General features: G+C 41.4%; 2 protein-coding genes across 2 annotated transcripts in view; one reads left to right on the top strand and one right to left on the bottom strand.

Annotated features, from left to right (window-relative positions):
* The window catches only part of ANLN (anillin, actin binding protein), a 40,049-nt gene extending 38,439 nt beyond the window's left edge, over positions 1-1,610 (bottom strand). The window contains exon 1 of the mRNA XM_067562512.1: positions 1,276-1,610. Within this exon, the coding sequence (XP_067418613.1) occupies positions 1,276-1,293 (18 nt within the window). The 5' untranslated portion in view covers positions 1,294-1,610. The remainder of the gene's footprint in view (positions 1-1,275) is intronic.
* Positions 1,611-15,418: 13,808 nt separating this feature from the next.
* MATCAP2 (microtubule associated tyrosine carboxypeptidase 2) overlaps positions 15,419-27,922 on the top strand; it is a 44,812-nt gene continuing 32,308 nt past the window's right edge. Inside the window, exon 1 of the mRNA XM_067562447.1 lies at positions 15,419-15,544. Within this exon, the coding sequence (XP_067418548.1) occupies positions 15,517-15,544 (28 nt within the window). The 5' untranslated portion in view covers positions 15,419-15,516. The remainder of the gene's footprint in view (positions 15,545-27,922) is intronic.

The raw sequence follows: 27,922 nt of genomic DNA, 5'->3' as shown, positions 1-27,922 counted from the left end.
AGGAATTTAAGACTAGTCTCATCAGGTCACCAGCTACCAATTAAGGAAACGATTTTAAGTTGTTTACATATAACAATCTTACGTACACAGAGACTAAACGGACTCCATTTTAACATAAACTAAGGGTAGAGCTAACGTTTGTGCTCCAATTAAATCCATGCTACCTATTTGTGCAGGCACTCTTAAATCATTTACATTAAAATCACTTTAAGATGCTCAGATACTCTTCAACCAGTTTACGAGTATACGTAGCCATGTTGCTATAACCAAACTAAACCAGGACAGAATTGGTTATTGAGAATTCACAAGACAGCTCTATGCTGGTACCTGTGTCATCGCTTTGGACAACAATTCTGCAGATTTTTTTTTAATTTTCTGAAAGCAGCATGTTTAGATCAGTTGCAACCACCACAGGGACTCAGACTGTTCAACCTCATTCAGTTCACCTCCAGGTCACTGTTCATATTTAGCAAAAACAAGGAGAGTCCTGTAGCACTTTAAAGACTAACCAATTTAATTGCTGCAGGCATAAGCTTTCCTGGGCTGTAACCCACTTCCTCAGATGTAAGGAATAGAACTCACCTAGGAGTTGTATATGTACACACACATATCCAAGGGTAAGTAACAACAATGGGGAAGCATAAGCACTCCTAGCAATCTGCATTGAAGCCAGGCAAAAGAAAGAGCAGCCAGGAAAGGGAGAAACTCCACAGGGGGCAGCAGCTACATCAGCTAGCTAGATGCCCTGCGTGGGAGCGCCCCGCCCGACAGCCTCTGGCTCTCCAGGAGCTCCCGGGAGGCCGCCGGCACGGCAGCGCGGTGGGGACGCTCCGGCGTTGTTCGGGGCTGTATGATTTGAACCGTCAGGCAGCCGAGCCAACGGTGCAAGAAGTGACAGCGTCAGCAGCAGGGCGCGGCGGAGCCTTAGGGTGCTTCGCCGGCTTTGATGCTGGAGTTGCAAGGGGGGGGGATGGGGGCACTGGGGGGGGTGGGGAGGGGAGCCCACCCCCGGCCTCAGACACTGCCAAGGGCCACCCCGCACAGGGCGCCCCGCAGCCCAGGAGCCTGTTGAAAGAGCAAAGCTTTTTGGTGGGGGGGAGGGGGCAGGATCCATTCACAGCGAGCTCACACCCAGCAGGGATCCCCCCCCGCGCCGGGTGCCGCCGACACCCTGCGCTCAGACACCGGGCACAGCCCAAGTCCCCGGCTCCCGGGCAGAGAAGAGGCGGCCGTGACAGCCCCGCTCGCTGCAGGGGAGGGGACCGGCCGGCTCACCTCGGTGAAGGGGTCCATCGCTGATGCCGAGGCGCCGCCCGCGTCGGAGTCCGTCACCCCGTCCCTTCCTCGCGCTGCTCCGAGCGAAAGCGGCGACTGCGGCAATGAATCCACCAGGCTAAACCACCAACCCCCGCCCCCAACCGCTCTTCGGGATTTTGAATTTCAGCGCCCGCCCCAACTGCGCACGCGCCGCCAGCGGGAGCCAATTCCGCGGCCCGCCCCGCGCGGTCACGTGATACGGTCTCCGGGCTCGTGCTGAGTCGGGAAGAAGGGAAACCGAACCACCCGAGGAGGGGCTGCGCATGTGCGCTCAGGAGTCTCGGCGGAACGTAATCCCACCGGATCTTTTTTTCTTCCGGATTCTCGCTGCTTGTGTGAGGAGGGCGGGAAAGGGCGGGACAAAAGCTCTGATTGACGTGGGCACTGGCCATTCGGCGGGCAATGAGCGCGCCCATCGAGTCACCCGTCGGAGGGGCAAGGGGAGAGGAGCCGGAGGCTGGTGCAATGGCGAGTCCTTCACCAGGCCCTCTGCCCGCCCCACCTTGGTGGTTGGGCTCACAGCTGCATTCTACTGCAGGAAGCACAGGGGCTTGGTATCATCCTTCTCCCCCCCCCCTTAGGGTGTGTAGGCCATTCCCTCTCACAGAGATTGTTTCAGGCTCTCTGCAGACTCAGGCCACTAGCACTGCTGTGCTCACACCCCATTTTGTCTTCAAGCTCCTGTTCACACACCCCCTTCCCCCAGAGCTGCATCTACATCACGAAAGCTGAGCTTTTGATGCACGGACAATAACACCCAGACCTTATTCCAGCCCTGCTGCCATCTCTCCCCAGGGTCACACACAGGAATTCCTTGTTGCCCTGAAATGGGAAGTTCTTTGTCACTTTGGATGGCAGCATAGCGATATCTTTCACACTGACCTGTAGGTTGAGTAGAAAGTGGCTCATCAGCCCCATCTCTCCTTTTTGTCACGTTGTTCCTCTCTAGGCATAACCCACGCTATGCTTTTCCCACTAGGTTATGGTCACTGATTTTGTATTTGATGAGAATCTGCCTTAGTCTGGCACATTTCGCTGTGCTGAGCTTACTCAAATAGCCCATAAACTGGGTGCTGAGATCTGTAGGAGTTGTGCTTGTTTTTTATTTCTTTTCCCGAGTGAATAATATAAGTTTCTGCTTCCTCACTTCTAACACCCTTCCTTACTTCCATTCCTCTACCTTTCCCCTTTCTTTTCCTTTGTTTCAGCCCTGTCTCCCACTTCCAGTTAAGCCACCATTTCTTCTCTTTCATCCTGCCCTCTCACTATCTGTCTCCCTTCTTTTCAAATCCAAATACTAGTTTTATTGCCATGCCAAGGTAAACAAGTGTTGCCTCAGAAACAGTGCAACACAACATGCAGCAGAAGTTAAGATGTAGTATACCCAGTAATTCCCAGTCTTTTCTGGATATGTGAGAATGTGAGATTGATCAGTCCCCTGTCTGCCATTTGGACACCTCCTAACCAGCAGTTAGGAATGCTCCCATGTAACAGGGGTTGCAGCAGTTTACAGTCCAGTGATTAGAACGTGTTCATGGAAGGTGGGCATCATTGGAGCCCACCATAGAGACATATCACTTATATACTATGCTCTGTGACCACACGAGCATTCACAACTGTAAGAAGGGTGAGACTTCATTTCCTTCTCTAAAAGAACAAGCCACTACTGGTGGGGGTAAAAGAGCAATTTCTTTAGTTGGAGTATTAGGACAGACTCCATGAACAATAGAGGGATAGAAATCAGGCCATCCAACATGTAGTCCATAGCAATCCAAAGGGAAGGTGGCTCAAGAACTAGCAGGCTTCTTCAACTCTTTGGGATGCATTTTAGAACTGCTCCAGTTTGACTTACTGTGCTTCTGGTGGGATCATGCAATACTGCTCTAGCCTATGTTCCTGCACCTGCATCCAAGCACTCCATCCTGTCACTGCACTCCTCCTTGCACTATGCTGTACATAGAGGCATCATTTTGGCAAGTCCATCCATTCCACTTTAGACATTGTCAAGTTGTATTAATATATTGTACACAATTTTGATCAGCTGTGTGGTGTGCAAATAGTGGAAGTTTAGTGGAAGTTTAGTCTTTAAAATGAAATTAAGATTAAGATTTCTACAAGTATATGTGTTTACTATTATATTTATTTTCTCTCTGTTCTGTATAGTCAATAAATGCTTTATCAATTTGATCCAAACTGCACTGGTCTCTGATTGATGTAACTGGGAAAATTTATTTACTGGAGTTCTCAAAGGAAATTACCTCTGTTTTCATTAATAATATGTAGCACTTATATAGCACTTTTCATAGTTAGATCTCAAAATCCTTTACAATCTTTAATGCATTTATCGTAATAACACCCCTGTGTTACTGCTATTATCCCCATTATACAGACTGAGAACTGAGGCAGAGAGAGACTAAGTGACTTACCCAAGGTTACACAGAGTTTGTAGCAGACCAGGGAATTGGACGTGGGTCTTCCAAATCCTAGGCTAATGGCAGAACCACTGGACCATCCTCCCACTAATCTGATATCTTTTTACCAGTCAAAAGCTTCAAAGAAGGTCAGTCTTTTGGAACAGTGCTACGGAAGGGCTTTTGGGCACAACAGGAGCCAAGGGACCTCAGATTACCAGGTTTAATCACAATGACACACTTTCCCCCCAAATAAATTAATACTAAGCTTTAGTGTTCCATAGAGCCTAAAAAGGAATCAAAAGACAGGCATCAAATAATCTTTTACAAATTTGAAAAACTGAAAGACAGCAAGGAATTCTGTTTTGAAGATAGGTGAAAGAATGCCCAGCACTATGCACTAGACTCACAGTATTGCCAATCTCAGAGATTCAAATATCATGAGTTAGGCACCCAAATATCATGAAATTGATCTAAGAGATCGGTTTGAGATCATCAGATTTTCCATTTTGCCAGGTGGGACTGGCAATTGTCTCCTAGCAGTGGTGAAAGAGAATTCTGTTAATAATAAACAATAAAATGCAAAGCATGTATCAAACACTTTCTGCAGCTTTGAAAACTTGTCATGAAAACTAACAGCCCAGACACAGAAACTAATCACTTGCCTTTTATCATGATAACAAACAAACAAATAAATTATTAATGCCTGACTTGTCCATTTCCCCTACAAAAATTACTTGCACAGGTCAAATGGAATTTTTCCAAGGATGGTTTTACATTTTCAAGGAACTGAACAAACATGTATCAAATGACTAAGAAAGTGGAGCACTCTCTTACCTCACTTGGAAAATTTGGGCCAAATGCTGTCTGGCACTGGCTTTCGTCCTTTAAAATACCAATACAAACTTGAGTGTTAAACACGGAAGAACAAAATCCTTGTTTTATTATTGGTCCACAGTGTGGAACCAATCTGACTTTGCAACCCAACCCTACTACTCGTCTATGAAGCACGACTCTAATCCTGAGAGGATATCTCCCAAAGCTTGCCCTTTGCTGACAGGATGGCATCTACGATCCTGATGGTTCGCCAGCAAAGAAAGACAACTGGGAGGTACATGCAAAGTGTCTCCCTAGATCCGTGGACAAACTTAGACGAACTATGCATTACACAGAGAAATCCTGGCTGACTACTGCCAAACAGTAGAGGACAGTTCCCTTTAAATACGATACAACACACACAACTCAAAGTGAAAGCTTACACTGACCTTTGCAGCTAAGTACTGAGGACATCTCAAAAAAATTTCTTATAATGTTACATGCAGTAGAATTTTGTCTACATTAAATCATTTTTACAAAAATTCATGCTGAGTCAGCTGCCGTATTGGGAACTCTAATATACATGGTTCTTAGACTCTGGCTGCTGTTCTCAATTAAAAGCTGTCGTCAATTAAACCAAGTAAAAGCTAGTCTAATCTGTACAGTGCTGGAAAAAGCTGCTGGGGCTGGAGATCTGATATATACAAGGATTACTTCTCCAGTGTTTTGCACCATGTGCCATTATTTACATCTGTGCTAAATGTGTGCTAAACACTCCCACTCTGATCTGGCAGTGTTTTACATTCACTCTGCACAGGTGTAAATGGCTACACAAGGTGCAAGGCAGAGGAGAATCAGGCCATAGTCTAGTGCACAGGACTGGGAGTCACAATCTCCTAAATTATAGGCCCACCTCTGACACTAATTCTAACAGCAGCATGGGCAAGTTACTTAGCCTGCGTGAGGGGGCTAAGAGGGAGAATCCTTTTGCAGAGTTCATTTGGGATTGTTCCATCCAGGTGATTACTCCATCCCCACTGTCCACGAACCCTGGAGAATGTAAAGGAGACCAGAACCACCTGCCTGGAAGACGTATGTGTCTGCACCAGCTCTGTGTCCCCACCACCAGGGATTCCCCTGGCCACAGCTCCCACCAGGATTTCCATATAGGGAGATTCCCCACCATCAGACTGTAGTACCTTTTCTGAGTAATATCTGCGGTAGCTGTGAGGTTACAAAGTGTGGCTTCCAGAACATGGTTTCCTCCTGTCCAGTGTGGACAGGGTTAATTTTGAGAGATCTCTACAAACCACACTGTAGACTAATCCATTGATGCTACAAACACGAGCATGTTAGGGGATCGCTCACCACAATGTTAATAAATGGCTCCATTTTCTAATGCAGTTGGGATCTTAACCGTAGTCCCAAATCATCCTACAGTTCTGCATCTCCAAGCTGTTAGCACATGGGTTTCATGCCATCCAAGGAATCCCCTTTCCAGAGGAAATTTCCAGCTGGCCAGATCACCAAGTTTGCAATCTTCTTCTGTGCCAGTGAAACAGCTCAAAAGAGCTCTACAGAGTATAGGGCTCAGAAAATCAAAATAGGTTAAAAAAATACCTCAGCTATGGGGCTGCACAGACTTCAAATAATGAAGAGAAGACAGCTTACAAATCACAAAAATGTGCATTTACAGGAAAAGGGGGCTTTACTATTGTTTCCACATACACTGGGCTACCTTGGTGCCTTAACTGCGAATGTTATTGTTTTAATGCACCGATTCTTTGATTTTTAAATTATAATTCATATGTATGCTTTTCTTGCCCTTATTGCCCCTATCCTCCTTTGCGTCTGTGCGTCTGTATTACCTATATGGAAAGCTTTGCTGCTCTAGAGATATGGTGCACGTTATTAACATCTAGAAACTCAAAATTTCTGTTCTGCAGGAAATTTCACTATAAAAAATCCTGATTTCAAATTAAAAATCAAAATTTTGAAATCTCCCATAAAACATTTGTGAAAAAATTTTATTTTGCATCAGTCCAAATGTTTTGTTTTGATTTAAACTTTATTTTATTTATATTTGTTTAATTTTATAATATAACAAACAAACATTTAAAAATAAAAGTAATACAATAGTCTATAGCATAAAATTAAAAATAATATATAAGAAATTTCAAGATGAAATGTTTTGAAACAAAAAAATCTAAACAGAACATTTTGGACCTTATAAAAGTGCTGTTTGTATTACTTTTAAATTAAATGTCAAAATTCCTGTACAATGTGTTGATTTTGACAAATGAATATTTTTTGGACAAAAAAGCATTCAATCAGAAAATTTTTAACCAGTTCTACTAACAACCAACAGTTAGGCCAGGTCTACATGTATGGCAGCATGCAGAGTACACTGCATATCCTTTTATATACTTTAGGCTGGGTATATACCCTATATGGCTCTCTACATGCCCAAGTAGTGCCTCCACCATCTACACTGCTGTTTTTAGCTCTGTAGTGTAGTACCACTCATATTACAAATTAGAAGCACTACATAAATGCTCATAGTCTGTGTTGAGGGGGCCATACAAGTATCCAGATAAATGTGCACTGCTATAGTTAGAGGTAGATAAGAAGGAAGTGGGAGAACTGGAAGAGAAAAAGGAAAAGAAGAAATCAGAAGACAAAACAGAATTAGAGAGGTAGTGTAACATGGAAAGAGCCAAAAATAATGTATTCCACCAACAAAAAGAGCCACTTGTCAGACAGACTAGCTTCCAGAGTGGCAGAGCAAGATTCATAGATTCCAAAACCAGAAGAATATAAGAATGACTACACTGGATCAAACCAATGTCCATCTAGCCCACTATCCTGTCTTCCGACAGTGGCCCATGCCAGATGCTTCAGAGGGAACAAACAGAACGAGCAGTCATGGAGTAATCCATACCCACTCCCAGTTTCTGGTACTCAGAGACTAGGGACACTCAGACCATGGGGTTGCATCCCTGACCATCTTGGCTAATAGTCATTGATGGACCTGTCCTCTATGAACTTATCTAGTTCTTTTCTGAACCCTGTTATAGTTTTGGCCTTCACAACATCACCTGGCAACAAGTTCAAAGGTTGACTGTGCGTTGTGTGAAGAAGCACTTCTTTTTGTTTGTTTTAAATCTGCTGCCTATTAATTTCATTGGATGACCCGTGGTACTTGTGTTATGTGAAGGAATAAACAACACTTCCTTTTTACTTTCTCCACACCAGTCACAATTTTACAGACCTCCATCATATCTCCTCTGAGTCATCTCTTTTCCAAGTCCCAGTCTTTTTAATCTCTTCATACGGAAGCTGTTCCATACCTTTAATCATTTTTGTATTCTAAAATAATTTTTTTGAGATGGGGTGACCAGAACTGCCCATAACATTCAAGGTTTGGGCGTACCATGAATTTATATAGTGACATTATGATATTTTCTGTCTTCTTATTTTCCCTTTCCTAATGGTTCCTAATATTCTGTTAGATTTTTTTATTTCTGTTGCACATTGAGCAGATGTTTTCAGAGAACTATCCTCAATGACTCCAAGATCTCTTTCTTGAGTGGTAACAGTTAATTTAGTCCCCATCATTTTTTATGTATAGCTTGGATTATGTTTTCCAATGTGCACTCTTTGCATTTGTCAACACTGAGTTTCATCTGCCACTTTCTTGCTCAGTCACCCAGTTTTGTGAGAGCCGTTTGTAATTCTTTGCAGTCAGCTTCAGACTTAACCATCTTGAGTAATATTGTACAATCTGCAAATTTTGCCATCTCATTGTTTACCCGTTTTTCCAGATCATGTATGAATATGCTGAACAGCAATGTTCCCAGTACAGATCCTTGGAGAACACCATTATTTATCTCTCTCCATTCTGAAAACTAATAATTTATTCCTATCCTTTGTTTCCTGTCTTTTAACCAGTTACTGATTCATGAGAGGATTTTCCCTCTTATCCCATACTGCTTACTTTGCTTAACAGCCTTTGATGAAGAACCTTGTCAAAGACTTTCTTAAAATCCAAGTACACTATATCCATTGGATCACCCTTGTCCACATGCTTGTTGACCACCCCCCAAAGAATTCTAATAGATTGGTGAGGCATGACCTCTCTCTACAGAAGCCATGTTGACCCTTCCCCAACAAATCACGTTCATCTATGTGTCTGATAATTCAGTTCTTTACTACAGTTTCAACCAATTTGTCTGGTACTGAAGTTAGGCTTACCAACCTGTAATTGTCAGAATCATCTATGGAGCTTTTTTAAAAAATTGGTGTTACATTAGCTATCCTCCAGTCATCTGGTACAGAAGCTGATTTAAATGCCACAGTTAGTAAGGAGCAATTGTGATCATCTCCTGTATATAACGCAACCCATAGAACGTCTCCAAAATAATTCCTAGAGTGTATCTTTTAGAACATCCAAGCTTGATTTTAAATGGAAATAATGGAAACCTTGGCAAATTTTTCCAAACTCTCATCATCATATATTTTTGCCTTATTTCCAGTCTGAATTTGTCTAGCATCAACTTCCAGCCACTGGCTCATGTTATACCTTCCTCTGCTAGATTAAAGAGCCCATTGTTAAATATTTGTTCCCCATGTAGATACTTACAGACTGTAATCAAGTCACCCCTTAACCTTCACTTGTATCTAAGTTACCATTATTCTGTAGTTCTGTTATCAGTTTCTCTTTATCTGTTAAGACAAGGTCTAGTAAAAAATTTGCCCACATTGACTGCAACACTTTCTGAGCTAGGAAATTATCATCTATAATGTTTGGCAATTCCAAGGATGTTTTAGTACTGGAAGCGTGAGATGCTACAGCATATGTCACTCAAAATGATGCACCCCCTTCCCCCCATGATCGTCGAGCTTTTTTTCCTACAAATTAGAGATAGGTGTGTAAACATCCTGTTACCTTGTGTGATTTCGTGGTCTGTAGCAGACATCAGCTAATACTCCATCTTGTGCTTTATCTGTTAGGATACTGATCCATAAGCATTCAAGATAATTTTTTTCCAAGTTATCAGTGACTCAGAAACAGGTAATGCTGCCACTCCCTCTCCCCTTATGCCCACTCAATCCTTCCTAAATAGGTTATAATCATTGATTTTAACAGTCCAATAGTATGAATCATCCCACCAGTAATACCAGCTAGATCAAATTTATGCTGATAAATGAGCAATTCTAGTTCTTTTTGTTTGTTACCCAGACTCCTAAATTTGTTGTATAAGCAATCCAAGACTTTCTTCTCTTCATGTTCTTTGATTCCTTTTTTAATATTGTTCTCAACATCTTGATTTTGTGCTAACCATGTGCTCATATCTTCCCTCTTTTTACCCTTCTCTTTTGATATGTTTAACACCCACCTGATTACTCTAGAGCAGTGTTTCTCAATTAAATTTGGCCACGGAATCCTTTTGAACTCCATAAATAATTGCGGAACCCCCCAAACCCTTAGCAGTCTTCAAATGTCGAAATAAGCAAAGGTCAGCATTTCTCACTTAAATTACACTTACACTGGATACCCTCCGCCGGAAAATCCGAGACATCTTCCCTTTTTCGGCAGCGCGGAGAACAGCTGCTCTCGGCGGCGCGGAGAACAGCTGCTCGCGGAACCCTAACAGTGTTCCCGTGGAACCCCAGGGTTCTGCGGAACACCAATTGAGAAACACTGCTCTAGAGGAAGAGGGGCTGAACCATTTAACCTGAAGTAAGGAAACCAAAAGATATATACTTTTCAACTTCTCTGCCATTCTGGAGCACCATCCCAAATGTCTGAAATGAACTCTACATGCAACTCAACAGCAGGCTTTCAAAACTGAAATATTGTCTGAGCAATTGAACTTTGCATCTTTCCAAGGTCATGTGGATTAAGAAACATTTCCCCACGCAGGAATTTGAAAAACTTTGCTCCATTCTTAATCTTTTCAGCGTAATATTGTATCACAAAATCACAGAAGGTTTCCCAGGACCTCTAAATTGGGTCTTCTGACTTTTCTTCATTGATGCAGAAAGGCAAAGGAGGGGGAAAAGACAAAGACCTCTTTCATTTGTGTCTAACTTACTAAATGTTTCCTCTCTTTTCCCTTGCCATTCAATACAGCTGTGACATTTTGCTGACATAAAACTCCTGAAAAAGACAAATGGTCAGATGGCTAAAATGGAGGTATTTCAAATGAATTATGCTTATTTACGCTAACTAAGGATCTGGCTTTAATTCTACATGAAACAGTGGTTGCTGGTTATGTGAAATGACACAATAATGACAGAAAATCACATCATTAATCATATCCCACATAACATAGTATCATATTTTGTATTTTGGAAAGAGTTTTTGAAAAATTGGGGAAAAAAAACCTTCTTGTTTAAAAACTGGAAGATTTTATCTGAAAAGTCATTTTTAATTGAAAATTTGTTTTGCTGAAAATTTTTAAAGAAATTCTAGTCCACAGATTACAATCTGGTGACACAACATGCAATACATTCAAAAGATAATAATTTTCAGTACTCTGTTGCTGCCAAGCAGTGATTCTTGTCATGTTAAATTACAATAAGCATATGCTTAAGTGCTTTGCAGAATACCTAGGACACAAGTATGAGCTTAAAAGCTTTGTTGAATCAGACTGTAGGACCTGCATCTTATGGCATATAATATTGGCTTGTGAACTTGCTTTCTCTACCATTTGTTTTGCATTTTGTACCTTAACAAGTTGTACTTTAACAAGCAGTGAGTCCTGAAATCTTTTATGCAATTACAACATGTTTACACTAGAGGGCATGACTTAAACAATTAATGGGTTTTAAGACTATTTAACATGTTTTGCAACTGGAAATATATTTTTTATATTAAAATATGTGAGCACAGCTTAAATTAATGAGGCTGTGTAAGAGGGTAAACTGCGATGATGCTGTGAGCAAATCAAACCTAAATGTAATGTAGACAGTATTTTTTCACATATCTACAATGAAGAGATTTTATTAACATAGCCATCTCTGCTGCAGTATTAAGCTACTCAAATAAACATAAGAAAGTGTGGCCAGCGATGACTAAATATCCTAAACACTTCAGTCCTGCTTTTATAAATATTATTAATACAATGGAAAATAGATTAACTGTAACTGACAGGAAATGGAATAGAGATTTTAACATGCACGGCGATAAGGAGCATAAGCAAAAACCTCTGAAAAATAATACATAAAATACTGATATGTAATACAAATACAGTGTTATAAAATGCATGGGTGTAATACAAATGCAGCAGGATATAATACCTGGCAGGGTTACCTCCTCCTGCAGTCAAACACAAAGGGGACTAAGGAGGAAGAAAAAAACAACATGATTCCGGCAGACAATTTCCACCACATCATTTTGGTGGTGCTGTTTTGGATGAGGGGAGGAGAGGGGCTGCTTGTCCTTCTACACGTCTGGTTCAAAAGCCCTGGGGAGATCCACAGGAGGCCAGTGTTACCAGTGCAGAGTCCCTGTAGTTCCATACTACTCTCTTACTGCCAGGGCTTCCTATTATGATAGACAGCTTCCCAGTAGGGGGTGCTATAGTATGATAAGTATAGATATGCTTAGGCAACTGGTAATCTCCAGGGATTTAGAGAACTCTACTTTTCAAAAAGTGCTTGATATTAGAGAGGAGTATATATGTGGAGCAGGAAACAAAGCTTGAATGTTGCACTGCCTTGGTTCTCTCTCTCCCTTCATACTTGAATGCTGAGCACTTCCCTTTGCTGAACCTACCTCTGAAACCCTGTGAAGAGGGGATTCCCCACCATGGAGGGCCCTCATTGAAAAGGTCAGACAGTCCAGGCTGTGTTGCCTGTCCTTGAGGAACTCCACAGGACAGATGAAGAGACAACACCAGGCTAGGCAAAGGCCACTCCATCCATGCAGATCCTGATCTTGGTGATAGGCGCTCAGTAAATGTGACACTGCTGCAGAGGCAACTGACCCCTCCTTCCATAGGTGCTTGATGCAGTGGCTGCAGAAGTCAATGGCAAAGCTTCCGTGGCGCAGGATCAGGCTCTTGGAGAGCACTGAGATTCACATGCAAAGAAAGTTTCAGGCGTGCTTCATGGTCATCTATTACTAAGTCCCTAGCTCTTTTAAAAATCTGTTTTGTTAAAAGTAACCAAAATAGGACTTGAACTATTGCTTTCCAAAAAGATTGAAGATGACTTGGGAAATCTGTATGATAAATGAAAAGGGTAGAGAGTATTTTTAGGCACAAATCCTGACCTCTTTACTCTGTTTTTACTTAATCAAAACTACCCCTGCCTTCATGAGTGTTTTGCCTGAACAAAAACCAAGTAAGGACTTCAGGATTTGGTCCACAATTTGTAAAACTTAGTAGTCTGAGTGAAATGGGAAGGGAAACGAACATAAAGTCAAATGCTTCAGTTAATTAAACCTGTGCAAACTATTTGTAGTCCCTGGATCAGACTCACTCCTGCAGATACAGGAATGTGGAATTTTGTACGAGCAATGGCTGCTGCATTCCAGGGATTCACAGTCATTTTAGGGCAGGGTGTGTTTCCAGTGTCACAATCCTTCATGATTCAATCAGGAAACAGCTTTAGTTACCAGATCTCTCCCAGGCTGTGCCACCCACTGCCAAACTGCACTGGCTGCATGCAGTTCCTTGGCATATACCAATGCTAAATTTAGCCCTCAGAATCAGGATAATACATGCCCTGTGTCAGGTTTTACTCTTTCAAAAAGATTTGCATAGTATCTGCTTGCCTTAAAGGAGTTGAATAGGCCTGTGCACACCAGTAAGGTGATTTGGCCCTCTATAAACAGGTAGTATAGTCACTGTTTACAGGGAGAACGTTAGAATCCAGTTGGAGTCAGACAGCGATGTCATGGAGACTTTAGGAGAAGGCTCTAGAAAAGGTGCAACAGAAGAGAGAATCAATTAGAGACAGATTGCCAGTGAAGTTGTTTGGTCAGAAACTAGTCAACCAGCTAGCAGAACCACTAAACTAGACCAGGGGTTTTCAAGCTTTTTGAGACTGTACCCCTATGGTCTCAAGGTTTCACCTGAAGTACCCCTTCATGGTTTTCCCGCTTGGCTCCAGTGGCATACCCTGGGGCTCCAATGCCCTGAGAGGGGGGTGTCTGTACCTACAGGGGTGGGGGAACATGCTGCTTATCTCCTCCTGTGGGGTTTGGCGGAGCCTGGCCAGACGGCGCCTGCTTCTGGCCGGGCTCCGCTGTCCCCCCACCAGTAGTTACCCGCTGCGTGGCGCCCAGCTCTCCTGCTCCAGCCCCGCAGCCCGGCGCCAACTCGGATGGGGCAGCCTCACCCCTCAGCCAGGGAGATGTGCCGGGCCAGCCCTTCACAATGTGCGGCCAGGGGGGTGCAGGAGGCTCCCAGCTGCGTGTTGTGAAGGGCCGGGTCGGCGCTCCATGAAACATTTTCAGGTAGGACTCAGAATTAGATCTTAAACTGCTGTAGAGTTGAAGCTTATGGACATTCATTTTCTTTCACACTCTAATACAATCAGATGTCATGACTTTATATTATTACAAATCCATATATAGTATGTTGTATATTTTTGTTAAATGGTTAGTTCAAATAGTGTACATTTTACATAATTGAAAAACAGTGACTAAAAGTGTCAGTAAAGTGCTGACCATTTAGAAATCCACAATGTATTATTGTACCAAATCTATTCCAATAGAGTCTGATTCAAAAATATTTATCTCGGTAATATTCTGGAATCTGAAAGAAAACAGAACCTCTCAAAACAGATGTAAGTGTCAAGGCAGTGTAACTTGCTGCTGTTTGACATAGTGGGTACTTAAAATTTGTGTAACTTACATGTCAAGGGGTAGATGGGTGTCATAAAAAGAAATGCAAAGCACCCACAGCATGCCCCAAACTCTCAGATGACAAATGTAGCCTGAGTGGATGCAACAGGCATTAACTTCAGTGAGAGCTGAATCTGCTTACGCTAGGGTTCCATTCAATCCCTGGGCTCAGAGATTTCAAAATGGTATAATCAGTTTGCACGTGCAATGAATGTTAAACTGGCGCAAGTCACACTACGGGGCCATGGATATCCATTTTCTAACCACCTTATACATCAGGTGCAATTTACACTACAATTGATTTCTCTGATGAATTTGGTCCAGTATTTTTGCATTTACCTCAAGTAAAATAAAACCACAAGGGATGAAAGTGGATAAATAAAAGTGTGGGGACTCGCCCCACTCGAAATGGCATGAGGCGGTGTCAGCCACAGGACACTGTACTGCTCTCCACCCTCTATGACGTACACAGCAAGCATTGCCGCATGCATGCGTTTGGAATGTTTGGGGTGGTTGTTGTGTGACGCCGCCTCGCTGCTGCTCAGAGCCGCGCTCCAGCCTTTAATCTCCCTCCCAGACTACAAATCCCAGGATGCAATGCTCCACCTTGCTCCCGGCTGCCTGTAGGACTGCTGGGAATCACTGTGGCGCACTGCATGCTGGGACTGGTAGTCTCCCTCCTGGATGACCGCATTGTCAGTCTCGCAGATGCTGCTGGGTCTTGTTCTTCCCCTCTCGCCGCCCTAGGGCTGTGCTGTGCCGTGCCATGGAAGGCCGGCGGGTGTCCTGGCAACAGAGCCAGCCGCTTCCCTGCTGCCCCTGAAACAGCAGCAGCAGGGGAGGTAGCAGCAGCTGCTAGGTGTGGGTGGGCGGCGGGCTGCACGTAGCCCCGCACCCTTCCCACGGCTGCAGCCACCTCAGCCCTCTCCTCCCCCTTTCACCAGCCCGTGTATAAACAAAGGGAGGATACTAGCTATCTCCCCGCTGCTCCTTGCTTGCTGTTGCCTCACAGCTCTCCATGCTGGGCCCTGGCAGAGAGGGGGGCAATAGAGAGCGAGAGGTAGACATACAGGCAGCTCTACACACACAACAACCACACGCACTGCAAGAGGAATGATGCTCGAATCCATCCGTGTCACTGGTGAGTATTGCTATTAATTATCATCATCATCATCATCATTCGCTTTCAACCCTTCCCTTCCTGTCCTGTTCCTGCAGTTGCCAACTACACCAGGAAAACAGCAGTTTAAGCAGATAAAAATGGCACAAAATGGACTTTAAACACCACCCTCTCCCATTAAATAATGGATAATATTTATCAGTGCCTTTTTTTCCCCCCTGGTGCAGTTGGGATGCTGCATTGTTGTAATGATTATAATCAACAACAATCACAATGGAATAAAGCAATATAAAAAAAACCCCAAATTAAATATGAAATGACACATAATTTTGTTCCTGAAATGGCCATCTCCCACCCTGCTGACATATGTTTTGGGGCACAGCTTTGAAAAAAATATAATCGTTTTCTAGCAACCGCAATTAAAATGGCATAACAACAGAAAAACATGTAAAATGGCAACCAGATAAAATATTAAATGAGCTCACATAGTGTATAAACCCCTTGCTTCCCTGTGTGTTCACTGACTCGGGGTGCCGCACACCTAAACAGCTTAAATATAATGGAAACAGTGAGAGGACAAAACAGGCAATGTAAAAACCATATAAAACACTAAACAAGAATGCTAATAATTTTGTTTGAGGCACCCTTCTATCTTAAGAAGTTGTAGAATTAAAATGTAACTACAGCATTTTAACGAAAACACTAAAAGAGAGATAATGGAAGAAGCAAATAAAGCATAAAATAGTAATAAAAATTGCTGGTAATTATTTCTGCAGTATCTTTCCCATCCCTTTGCAACATATATGCTCAGAAAACTGTGCAAACAGTTACCATATGATAATAACGATAGTGAAAGTAGCATAGACTATATAAATAACAATTAAACTACTACTACATAATAAATATATAGGAATAAATATATGTACTGTATACAATTAAGTTGAAATTATAGGAATATCCCATTAACTTCCTGAAGTTTGAATTATTTTTGTTTTGTTTGTTTGTTTTTCCCCATACAATTTCTTTTTTAAAAGATAGTGATTTTGTACATCATTTCTTAAACTGCTTCTGACCAATACATCCCACCACTGGGAAACGTTTCCTGTAGTGAGGGGTATGACTGAGTTGATTTAGTGCACAGTCACAGGACATTGTTATGCTCATTATTAGGATTGCTTTTAATTAGCCTTGACATGAGTAGCTGTATAGGCCTTTTAAACGTGTATGGCTTCAGATTGGTAGTGGCACTGTCTGTTGGGTGATTGTGAAAATGTCAGTAGTTGGAGATGTCAAAGGAATAGAAATAAGAATTAGAGGGAGGAATAGATGAAGTCTTCTCTAGAAATGTACAGTAATAATAATCTTAAATCATAGCTAACAGTGAAGATGTTAATTTTAGGCCCTGATTCTGCTCCTGAATCTGCATAAGATCATAAATGATCTGGAAAAAGGGAGGTGGTAAAGTTTGCAGACAATACAAAAATACTCAAGATAATTAAATCAAAAACTGACTGCAAAGAGTTAGAAAGGGATCTCACAAAACCGGGTGACTTGGCAAGAAATGCAAAGTAATGCACATTGTAAAATGTAATCCCAACTATATATACAAAATGATGGGGTCTAAATTAGCTGTTATCACTCATGAACGAGATCTTGGAGTCATTGTGGATAGTTCTCTGAAAACATCTGCATAATGTGGAGCGACAGCCAAAAAAGCGAACAATATCAGGAACCATTAGGAAAAGGTGAGATAGTAAAACAATATATCATAATGCCACTATATAATTCCATGGTACTCTCACACCTTGAATACCTCCTGTAGTTCTGGCCATCTCATCTCCAAAAAGATACATTAGAACTGGGGGGGAGAAAGAGGAAACAGAGAAGGGCAACATATAAGGAGCTTCCATATAAGGAGAGATTCCATATAAGGATAGGTTAAAACGTTTGGGACTGTTCAGTTAAATAAAGAGATGACTAAGGAGGATATGATAGAGGTCTATAAACTCATGAATGGTGTGGAAAAAATGAATAAGGAAGTGTTGTTTACTCCTCCACATAACACAAGAAGCAGGGGTCACCCAATGAAATTAATAGGCAGATAGATTTAATACAAAAAAAAAGGAAGTACTTTTTCAGACAGTGCGCTATCAAACTGTAGAACTCATTGGCAGATGATGTTGTGGAGGCAAAAAGTATAACTGGGTTAAAAAAAATTAAATGAATTAATGACTATTAGCCAAGATGGTCAGGAATGCAACCCTATGCCCTGTGTGCCCCTAAACCTCTGACTTCCAGAAGCTGGGACTGGATGACAGGGGGAAGGAAGGATCACTCTATAAATTGCCCTGTTCTGTTCATTCCCTCTGAAGCATCTGGCACTGGCCACTGTCGGGATACTGGACTTGATAGACCATTGGTCTTCCCAGTGTGGTCATTCTTATGTTAAACTCTGTGCCTTAATGGAGCCCAGTAGAAGCCAGGGGGCTGAAACTTACCTTTGTAGCTAAATTTATGGTTTTAATGGCAAAAAATACCCTTTGAATAGCAGATACTAGGTTACAAGATAAAAATGTAGGTAGGATTTTTAAAGAATCTTACAACCAGCTTTGACTTCTAAAATTTAATTTTGCAGGCAGTTCATAACATGAAGTAGATCCTTAGATAGGCAATTATCTCTTTTAATGTATGAGCTGTTGTGATTGCATGAAAATTAGCTAATATGCATGCTACGTAAAATTATTATTTTTATTGAGCTTACTGAGAAGTTGTACAATTCTCAGTCAATTGCAGAGTTGGTCACACCACGTATATAGTTAAGGTTTCCCAACATTTTCCATTATAAAACCATGTTATGAGCCTCCGAAAAATCTCAGTTCACACAGACAGAGACTTGGCAGATGTGAGAGCTTCTTGGAAACTTCTAAAGTTGTATAAAATGCTAAGTATCTGAAAAAGGAGGTCCTAGGTGTCTCAGGTTGTGCACCCAAAATTAGTGGACACTTTTGACAATTTTGGCTTTAATTTCTCTGTGCCACAGTTCCCTGGCTGTAAAATGGGGATAACACCATCATCTAATCTCACAGGAGTACTGAGAAGAGAAATTCATTAATGTTTATGAAGCACCCGGATACTATGGTGAGAGCACTATAGAAAATGCCTAGAAGTATTAAGAAATGCCTAAAAGTATTAAGTGCAATGTTTGGACAGTGTGCTTTAAATAAGCCCCAGGATTTATAGAATGAGGAGGATAAAAAAAAATATTGACTAATTACCCATTCACTGAATGAGGCAGGGATCCTATGAAAAAAATAATATCTGATCACATAATTAAAGACTGAATTACAATGCAGATGCACACACAAGCTGATTTAAGGTTGCACAAGCAACTTTTGAGTGCTCGACTTTGCAACCCTAGCATTCTTGTAATGTATTTTTTTTCTAGTGTCATATATATGCACCCACATATATGAAGTCTCCTTAGATTGTAAATTCTTCATGTAGGAACCATGGACCAGCTTCATCACCAGAACAGGGAATAGGTGTATATGTCGGAAACCTACCCTATTCATGGTCAACCAGAGTCCTTCCTGGTCCCAGTGTAGAGTAGGGCAGCCCAGAAGACCACTTTAAAATATGTCCCTGTTTCAGCAGCCACTGTAAGCCTTTGCATAGATGCAGAATCATCAGGATGCAGGTCTGCCTTAACCACACTCACCGGATACATCACTGTTCTATCTCAGAATGCTCCCTACAGCAAGGGCACCAGCTCACTCTGTGCTTGGCATGGGGCCCCTTGTAGCGGGGCTGTTCCTCAGAGAGGCATTATACTTGCTGTAGGGCAGTGAATTACATCCGGTGTCTTCATATGTGCTCTTACAAACACTGCTTGTGTATTGCATCCAATTGCCCTCAGACTTATTGGGGTGATTGGTTGCTATTGAAATACCATTTATAAATAATGAGTCAGCGTGAATATATTTATCATTATAAGAAAACCAAGGCCATACAGGATTTTTTGTTGTTGTCGTTGTCACTGTGCTACACACCATGGTCACTCAGGAGAAAGAAACTGCTGTTTCAAGACACAGGCCCCTATCATTTGAGCTAAAGCAGAATATGGTGCATATACACAAACTAGCCTATTTATGATATTACCTAGCCTTCAGAATTTTGATTCTGCAGCCCTCTGCACACAAAATGCACATTAGCAAGAATCTTCAAGACAGTCAGAGCATGTACCATCTTTTAAATGTTCATGACAAATATTGAATTGTTTACAAGTTTAAAAATATCCAAAAAACATAATTTAAAATTTGTGGGATGAGTCAGAGGGAGGACATTGCTCTGAAAGAAATTATTGAGATAACTTCCCTACAACTTTGAGTTATAGATTTTTGCTACTTTATTATTTTGTACATGAATTGCTTTAATCTATTTGGCTTTTCTGGATAATAGACAGCCAAACACATGGTGTTATTGTATGTAGTTGCTGATATTGAATAGAAATTGAATTTGAATTGAAATTGAATAGAAAAGAAATCACATTAAGATAACTTATTGAGGGTGGTACTCTAAAATGACAGTCACACAATTAAAAAATCACAGCTCAGATCGTTATCTTTCCACAATTAAACACATGGGAGGGTTGCCTGGGGAAGTAATCTTTCCAAGGACCTCTGTGCAAAGATTCCCCCCAAAATCAGTACAGTGAGTGGGACAGGATTTGCTCCTTATGCAGCAAAGGCCACTTTCCCTGTGTGCCAGGCAGGGAAAATGACCACCAGAGCTCCCTGTGTGCTGAGAGCTGGGAATGGAATGGGTAGAGAGATCTGCAACTACAAAGATCCGCCAACCATTCATCCCACTCCATTATCTCCACCAGAGCAAGATTTAAGATATTTGGGAATTACCCAGTCCTTGAGGCTGCAAGAATGACCACAAATGGTCTAGGTGGGAGATTGTTTTCTTTCGCCAAGCCTTTGCAGAGATCCCAGGTATGATGATGTTCAATCATTTAAGCTGTGCACTGGGCCAGGATTTGGCCCTAAGTGCTGATCCAAAGTCCAATGAAGTCAATGAAAAAAAACCTTAATTTACTTCAGTGGATTTTGGATCAGGCTCTTAGTTACAATGTAATAAATGATGCTATTACCATGCCCATAGTAACAAGATATTGAAAGAGAAATAATGCCAGTAAGAATTAGATTATATGAAATTAAAATCTGTATTAATAATTTCTAATAACCTCCAACAAATATTTGCTACCACTCAGGGGCCAAGCATAATTTTTTCGGGCCCAGTACAAACTTGTAACATGGGTCCCCTCTCACACACATAATGGGGGTTGCAGCCTTGGCCAGGCCTCCCAGGGCCTCTGGGCCCTGGCAAAGTGTACCCTTCCCTCCCTCCCATGCGGGGCCATGCTACCACTAGGTTTCTACATGATCTGAAGTTAGGAATTGGGTAAAATAAATGCAGTTAATAAATGCAAAATCAATGTTAATGCAACATTTTGTTGAAGTTCCACATGCACACACAAGTAACAAAAAGTCGAATTATGGCTCCCACAACAGCCACAACTCATCTCCAGTCTTGGGCCTGATTCTCCTTTTGCAGTGGTATAAATCAGACATAACTCCATTTAAGTAAATGGAGTTATATTAGTGTAAAACCATTGTAAGTGAATCAGAATCAGGCCATTTATATTTTCTGTTACTATACAGTGTATGGTGTTTGTTTTCATGCTGTTCTATGAACCTTCAGTGTGGCTGAACTATAGCTGCTGTAGGAATCATGACCTTTCCTGACTTTTGTGTGTGTTAAGAACTCAGCCATAATATTGCAGAAAGTATTTCACATTTAACTACAGGTTGGTTATAAAAACAGAAAGAGGGAAATAAGAAGAAAACTACCCAGTCAGTGTACAAGTTGATCTGCAAGTGTTAGGAAGGTACTACACAATTGCGTAGAGCCTCAATGCGGGTGTTACAGACAGGAGAAAAAAAACATGGAGAAAGCCAGGTTGGAGTAATGTGGTTTTAAGGGATTCTGATGGTTTTTTGTCAGAAGTATTATGTTTTTGTGATATGGTTTTCGTTGCTGAGTATGGTGCAATGGAATTAACTGAGAGAATCTGTGTGTATATCATATAGTTTTAGCGAGGTCATCAAGGCTGCCCAGAATCTGGGACAGACGATTTTTTCTTTTTTGTTGTTGTATAAATTGATATAAATAACATAAAGTCAGGAAATTCAAAATTACACTTCCGAGAACAGTTGTAACTTGACCTCCTTGCACACAGAGACTAAGTCTAGGACATAAAAGTTAACACCGTATACAGTAAAGTGACGTACAATATGGTGTTAATTCTTAAACTGTTTGAGGGGAACAATTTATGGGAGTCCCCGGAATCTCAATCTCAGTATTAACAGTTTTGTATTTAATGCAGGCTAATTAATCATTGCAAACTCTTGTACTTAGTAGTATTGGGTTTCTTGGAAGCCAACACAATTTTAGATTGGATAAAGCTGTTCATTGGTAGGCTGCGGTTGGATTTAAAACAACGTAGTATAACCCTTCAGCACACAAATCCCTATAACATATGAATATACCCTGGCAAACAACTCTTTTATTTTTTTATCTATATTGCAAACACAGGTTTGTTTTTATATGGTTTCATAGAGAAGTTTCTGTAATTATAGATTAGATAACGCGTTGCAAAGAAATGGATCTTCATACATCATTTTATTTAGTTGATTCAAGGGGACGTCATCAAGCTGGTAGAAATTCATAGGAAGGTGGTGCTATGTTTTACTTTTCTAAGTTATTACCTTTACTAAATATTTCAAATAAAAAAAAAACCAATCCCAACAATTGACTTGAATTGTTTTACATTTTCAAGGTTCTCTGCAACACAACCAATTAGTGACACATTCTACTTTTAAATGAAAGTTTTTATTGGGGCTTGCTGGCTTAGGCTTTGTGGACTGCTAAGGCAATCTCTGCATGCACATCCATCACAGACAAAGTGAAATTCGGCCCTGTGAAGAGTATCCGCTATGGCCTATGCACCACTTATGGCCCTCTTGAATCCTATTTTGAGTACTTAAATTAGGCATTCTCAACGGGGGACCCCTCGGGGTGGCAAGGTTATATGAGGGGGGTCACGAGCTGTCAGCCCCTGCACATACTGGTAAGGGTGCCATGGCATGGGAGGGGCCTTCATTTTGGAGGGTGGGGGTCATCATACCTGAAATATTTTCAAAGGGAGTCCCAGCAAAAAAATTTGTGAATCCCTGACTCAAATGGAACTCAAATGATGCAGATACCAAAGAAACAGATTTTTATGAGTGCTCAACAGCCCCATTTGGGGCTGGATTTCCAAACATCTAAAAGAAATAGTGAGATTTCAAAAGTGCTCAGTACCAAGCTATTCCCATTGAAAGCAGTGAGAAAAATGCTGGGTTTTGAAAATCTGGCCACTTCATTTAGGTGCCTGGGAATGGAGCTCCTTTGAAAAATTCCGCTCCTTAGGCTGGTCTCTGAGCTGGGGTGAATTTCACTCACAATGACAGGTTTTTTAATGCATGAAGGCATTTGCATGTGCATATGCAGTAATTATGCAGCTAATTACCATATATACATAACAAGTGAGTAATTTTGCATATATAAAATTAGAGGCCACTTTGATACTGGATGACAACTTGCCTGTATGGCATGCCATTAAAATGTATTTTCGAGTATTTCAGAACAGTTCCAGTGAGAAAACCAACTAGTTTTAGCAGTTTTATCTGATAACGATCAAGGAGACTAAAGAGGCTGATTTCTTGAGTGGCTTTGGTGCAGCTGTAGTGCTAAGACATTGCTTCTGGTAAATAGTGGATTTTCCAGATCATGACCTAGTGCCATTGGTAGAACAGATCTGTAACGCTTACCTTGGATAAGAAAGTGGAACCATATATTGAAATTAAATTGCACTTGGCCATTTTAGGGTTCAGCCCAGCCCAGTAAGGGGTTGTGTCATCACATGCCATTTAACCCGCGATGCCCTGTGCTGTGCAACTTTGGCACCCAGATACCAACAGCATGCCTACAGTACAGTCACCTCACCCTGGCTCCCACCAGCCTGGTTACTCCTCGCTGGGTGACATCAACAGTCCTTCCAGCCCCAAGTTTCCCCAGTACCGTTTCTTCTCTATTGCTCAGCCCCACTCACTGTTGCACTCACAAAAACTTATCAGATTTGCTGCTCTTTTAAAGAGACAGTGCAAAGCACTAGCCTGTTAGTTTGTCTGAGGATTTTACTTCAGTTTGAAACATTGCACTCAGATAGCTGTGTAGTAAAACAAGATTAAGTTTAGTAACAAGGAGCATGGATTTAAGTGATACCAAGTAGAAGGAATTGGGATAGAAATGGTTACAAACAAACAAAAATTAAAGTACGCTGATAAGACTAAAGCCTAATTTAACAAACTAGAGCCTTTTATTTAGAGTAGTTTTTCTTACCACAGTTGTTCTTTGAGTACGGCTGGCCAGTCCTTAGCCAGGATTCAATCACAAGAGCCGCAAGTGCTTGGTTTCTTTGACTCTTCAGGTGAAGGACGCCAAAGTGTCTCACTCGCTCTCTCCTTGTATCTTCCAAAGTCCAATGACTTTGCTTCAGGAAGCAGGGAGCTTTTCTGCAGCTGTAACTTGCTTCCCCCTCAAGAGTGTTAAATGGCCACCCTTTACATTGGTTTGCCTGGCAGCTTTGTATACCTTACATGTAAATGTACTTCAATTGTCTCTCCTTGCTCCATCTAGAGACTTGTAGAGCCATTAAGAATTCTGTTTGACAAGTTGGGGCAAATATAATCCTGCTTCCACATGAAGTTCTTCAAGGAAAAGTGTAGCCATGTCTTAAACAAGCATAACAACATTTCAAAACAAAAGAGTGTGGCTCAGTCTGAATAAATTCAGGTACACATGCATGTTATTTGACATCATTTTTTGAAATTTCAGACTTCTGGTGTAAAATGAGTATGTTTTTCTTTGTACCAGAAAAACAGCAAATGAATCATGTATTTTGCAAGAAGGACTGTACCATTTTGAGGCTTATTTGCAGTAAATCAGTGAACTGACAGGCTGGTCACACACCTACTATTCGGATGTGTCATGACACCAAAAATATACCATGCCACAGATTGGCAGTGACATGGCATGACGTAGGTGACATGTCACAGATAAAAAACAGGTTTAATAAATACTGGTCACTGACCCTGAGCAAATAAAACATCATAAGTCTTTTAATCATTACTAGTCACTAATTGAATTGATTGTATGCCAAAACGATTAAATTTTCATGACAGTTTTTCCAAAGCTGCTTTTCCATCATGTCTCAGAACGTCAGTCTCTTGTGCTTTATTTTGGAAAATAATTTCATGAAGGTTACAATATCAGATAGAGGATCCAGCACAACAGTTACATAATCTTTGACCTTTGTAGGAGCTACAGAAAATAGCATCTGTTATAATCATTAAAATCTTCTGTTTCCTCTGTTGACCCTCATCTTCCAGCACAAATGTGTATCAAACGATATTAATATTGGGTAAGATATATTCTATGTAAATTTAGGTTGGAGAATACTTAAAGAGCCCATACTGTGTTTGGCAGCTGCAAGAAAAAGCCTCACAACCAGAATGCCCATTTAAATATAACTAGAGTTTTGCAGGTGGCAATTGATGGAATATTTATTATACATTTGAGCTGTGTGAATCTGGAACTCTATAGCCCAAACTGCAACACCACATATACATGATAGTCATAGGAGGTTTCGGATTGTTTGCTGCTGCCGTGTGATGTGCAGAGATTGGCAGACATTTGGGTGATCCATTTATGGATTGCCCTGGCTGTAGTACTGAGATCCAGAAGCTCCACTGGCATGTGCTTCCCCAAATAAGCACATGATATTAGACTGATGCAAGAGTAGGGTGACCTGACATAACGATATTAAAGGCTTTGTGTTATATAGGCAATTATTACACCACCCTTCTCGAGGATAAAAGTGTCCTGATTTTTCAAACTTGCTATCTGGTCATTCTGTGCAAGAATCTTTGGGATTTTATTTTATTTTGGGTTGTTTCCTGCATTTTACTTCTATTCTGCTTTGCTCATTTCTTAGGTATGCTTGTGACATGCTACTTCAGTTCCAAGGAATTGCTTACATTGTAGCAACAGAAAAGCCTTTTCTACCCCAACACTGTTTTGAACAGATACATAGTGAAGGTGATAAATTTCCACTGTTAGATAGCTGGAATTTAATTGTTTTGTAAGTTGCTATGGCTAAATTTTCAAAGGCGGTTTGTAAATTTATACTTTCAGTTTTATATGCACAATTAAAACTGTGTACCGAAAATTTTAGTAGCCTGCTTGTGAACTTTAGCCCACTGGAGAGTATCCTGTCTGCATCGTACTCTGAGGGACTGTTACTAAATGTTGTTTTCTTTGTGCTGAGAACTGTGATTTTGCACACTGCTAAAGTATACGCCAAAGCAAATAAGCTAGATAAGCAGTCTGTCCTGCTTGATTAAACTGATCTTATAAAACTTGGACTGTAACGCCCTAAAGCCATCTCTGTGCCAAGCATAAAGGAAGTGTCACAAATTGACCATAAAGCAAAATTAATCTTACATAATATCTGCTTGTAAGAACAGAGAAAAATAACCTAATACTTCTAACTTCATCTTTACAGTGTTAGAAGAACACTCCAAGACTGTATGTGGTATTCCCCCTTCCCCCCATCCATTTCTGGATATGTTTTGCAGGAAAGTGCAATGTACACAAGACCACAGTACATTGATCTGTTTACTGCTTTTACCAATAGCCCCAGTAGCACTGAAGAACGTGAGAAATATGAAAATGAGTTCATAGAGCATGAAAACTTTCATAGTGGTGTGGTGTTGCTTTTTGTCTCATTTGTTCTGAGAGCCAAGTCTAATTTTACTAGGAAAACAAAGCTGGAATTAAATTATTGATTCAGTTACCTCTGAGGGATTTAATGATCCCTTTGTTAATGCTCTATTCAGAGCACAATTATTGTACATACAGTTAATTACAGCTCAGATATGTCTAATGGTGGGCCAAGTCCCGAGGTCTTTATTAAGTTTAATTCTGTGCATACTCAGGGACATATCCTCTATTCCATGAATCCTTATCATTTAGGCACAGAAATGGAAAGTGTGTATCTGTGGCATCATTATAGGGTTGCCAGCCCTCCAGGAGTGTCCCAGAGACTCCAGAAATTAAAGAATAATCTTTAATTAAAGATTATGTCATGTGATGAAACCTTCAGGAATACATCCAACCAAAACTGGCCACCATACTGTCTTCGTCCCTTAGGCCAAACAGAAGCCTACCTGTAGTGCTGACTAACTCCATGAGCAATCAGCACAGATGTTACATACTGATTTTTGTGTGCAACCCCTTGGCACTGTAGATCCCTCCTCCCTGAGGGATGTCCCAGGGGAAGGAATCAGCTGCAAGGTTGAAGCCAGCAAGGCTCCAAGCCATAAGTGCTGCCTTGCCAAGGGGGCAATGGACTTGCTCTTCGCTAAAGTGGATTTAATACAGTCCTTGAGGAACCTTATTTGCCTATTGAATTTAGTTTAGCTTGTCGTGTTTATACTTTCAAGCACATTTTTTTAAACCCAGCTAAATGTTGATATAGCTGGAATCTCCATCCTTAGAGGTTTTTTAAGGTGCAGCTTGACAAAGCCCTGGCTGGGATGGTTTAGTTGGGGTTGGTCCTGTTTTGAGCAGGGGGTTGGACTAGATGACCTCCTGGGGTCCCTCCCAACCCTAATCTTCTATGATTCTATGTTGTAGAGCTTTGAGTAGATGTTTTGACAATATGGAGTTAAGATCCTTAGAAATGGCTTTGATATTAACTGTTCTCTTTTCTTAATAGTCTTCATCAATGGAGGGTTTTAATTTATAGCTGATAAACCCCTTGGCAACCAAAAATGTGAGTTTGGGAAAACACACTAAGTACCTGAACATACGCTATCATCTTTGCGGTGTTGAAATTTTTTTACAGTGGTTGGCACATCCTATATCTCTCTCACCTCTCTGGCTGCTTATTCTGGGAGTCGAGTTTTCTGGAGACGGACAGTTTTTTTATAGGCTAGAGCGTCGGCAGGCCTAACACAGCTGCTCAGAGGAGAAGGGAGTAATAAGGCCTCCCTGACTCCATTGTGTGGTAATATTAGGGTGCAGTCCTGGCACTTGTGGAGCATGGGGCTACATAGCAGGTGCTTCCCTCACTCCAGGAGCAACTGGGCAGAGAGTAGGGAGGTAGATGGGACCTGTGGTTCAGACCCTACCCCCAGTGTCTCGCTGAGCAGGCTAGATGCATGTGGG

This window comes from Emydura macquarii, unplaced genomic scaffold (assembly GCF_026122565.2).
Source record: "Emydura macquarii macquarii isolate MOO-44397 ecotype Brisbane River unplaced genomic scaffold, CSIRO-AGI_Emac_v2 contig_2432, whole genome shotgun sequence".
Lineage (NCBI taxonomy): Eukaryota > Metazoa > Chordata > Testudines > Chelidae > Emydura > Emydura macquarii.
This window is presented reverse-complemented; position numbering and strand designations above follow the sequence as displayed.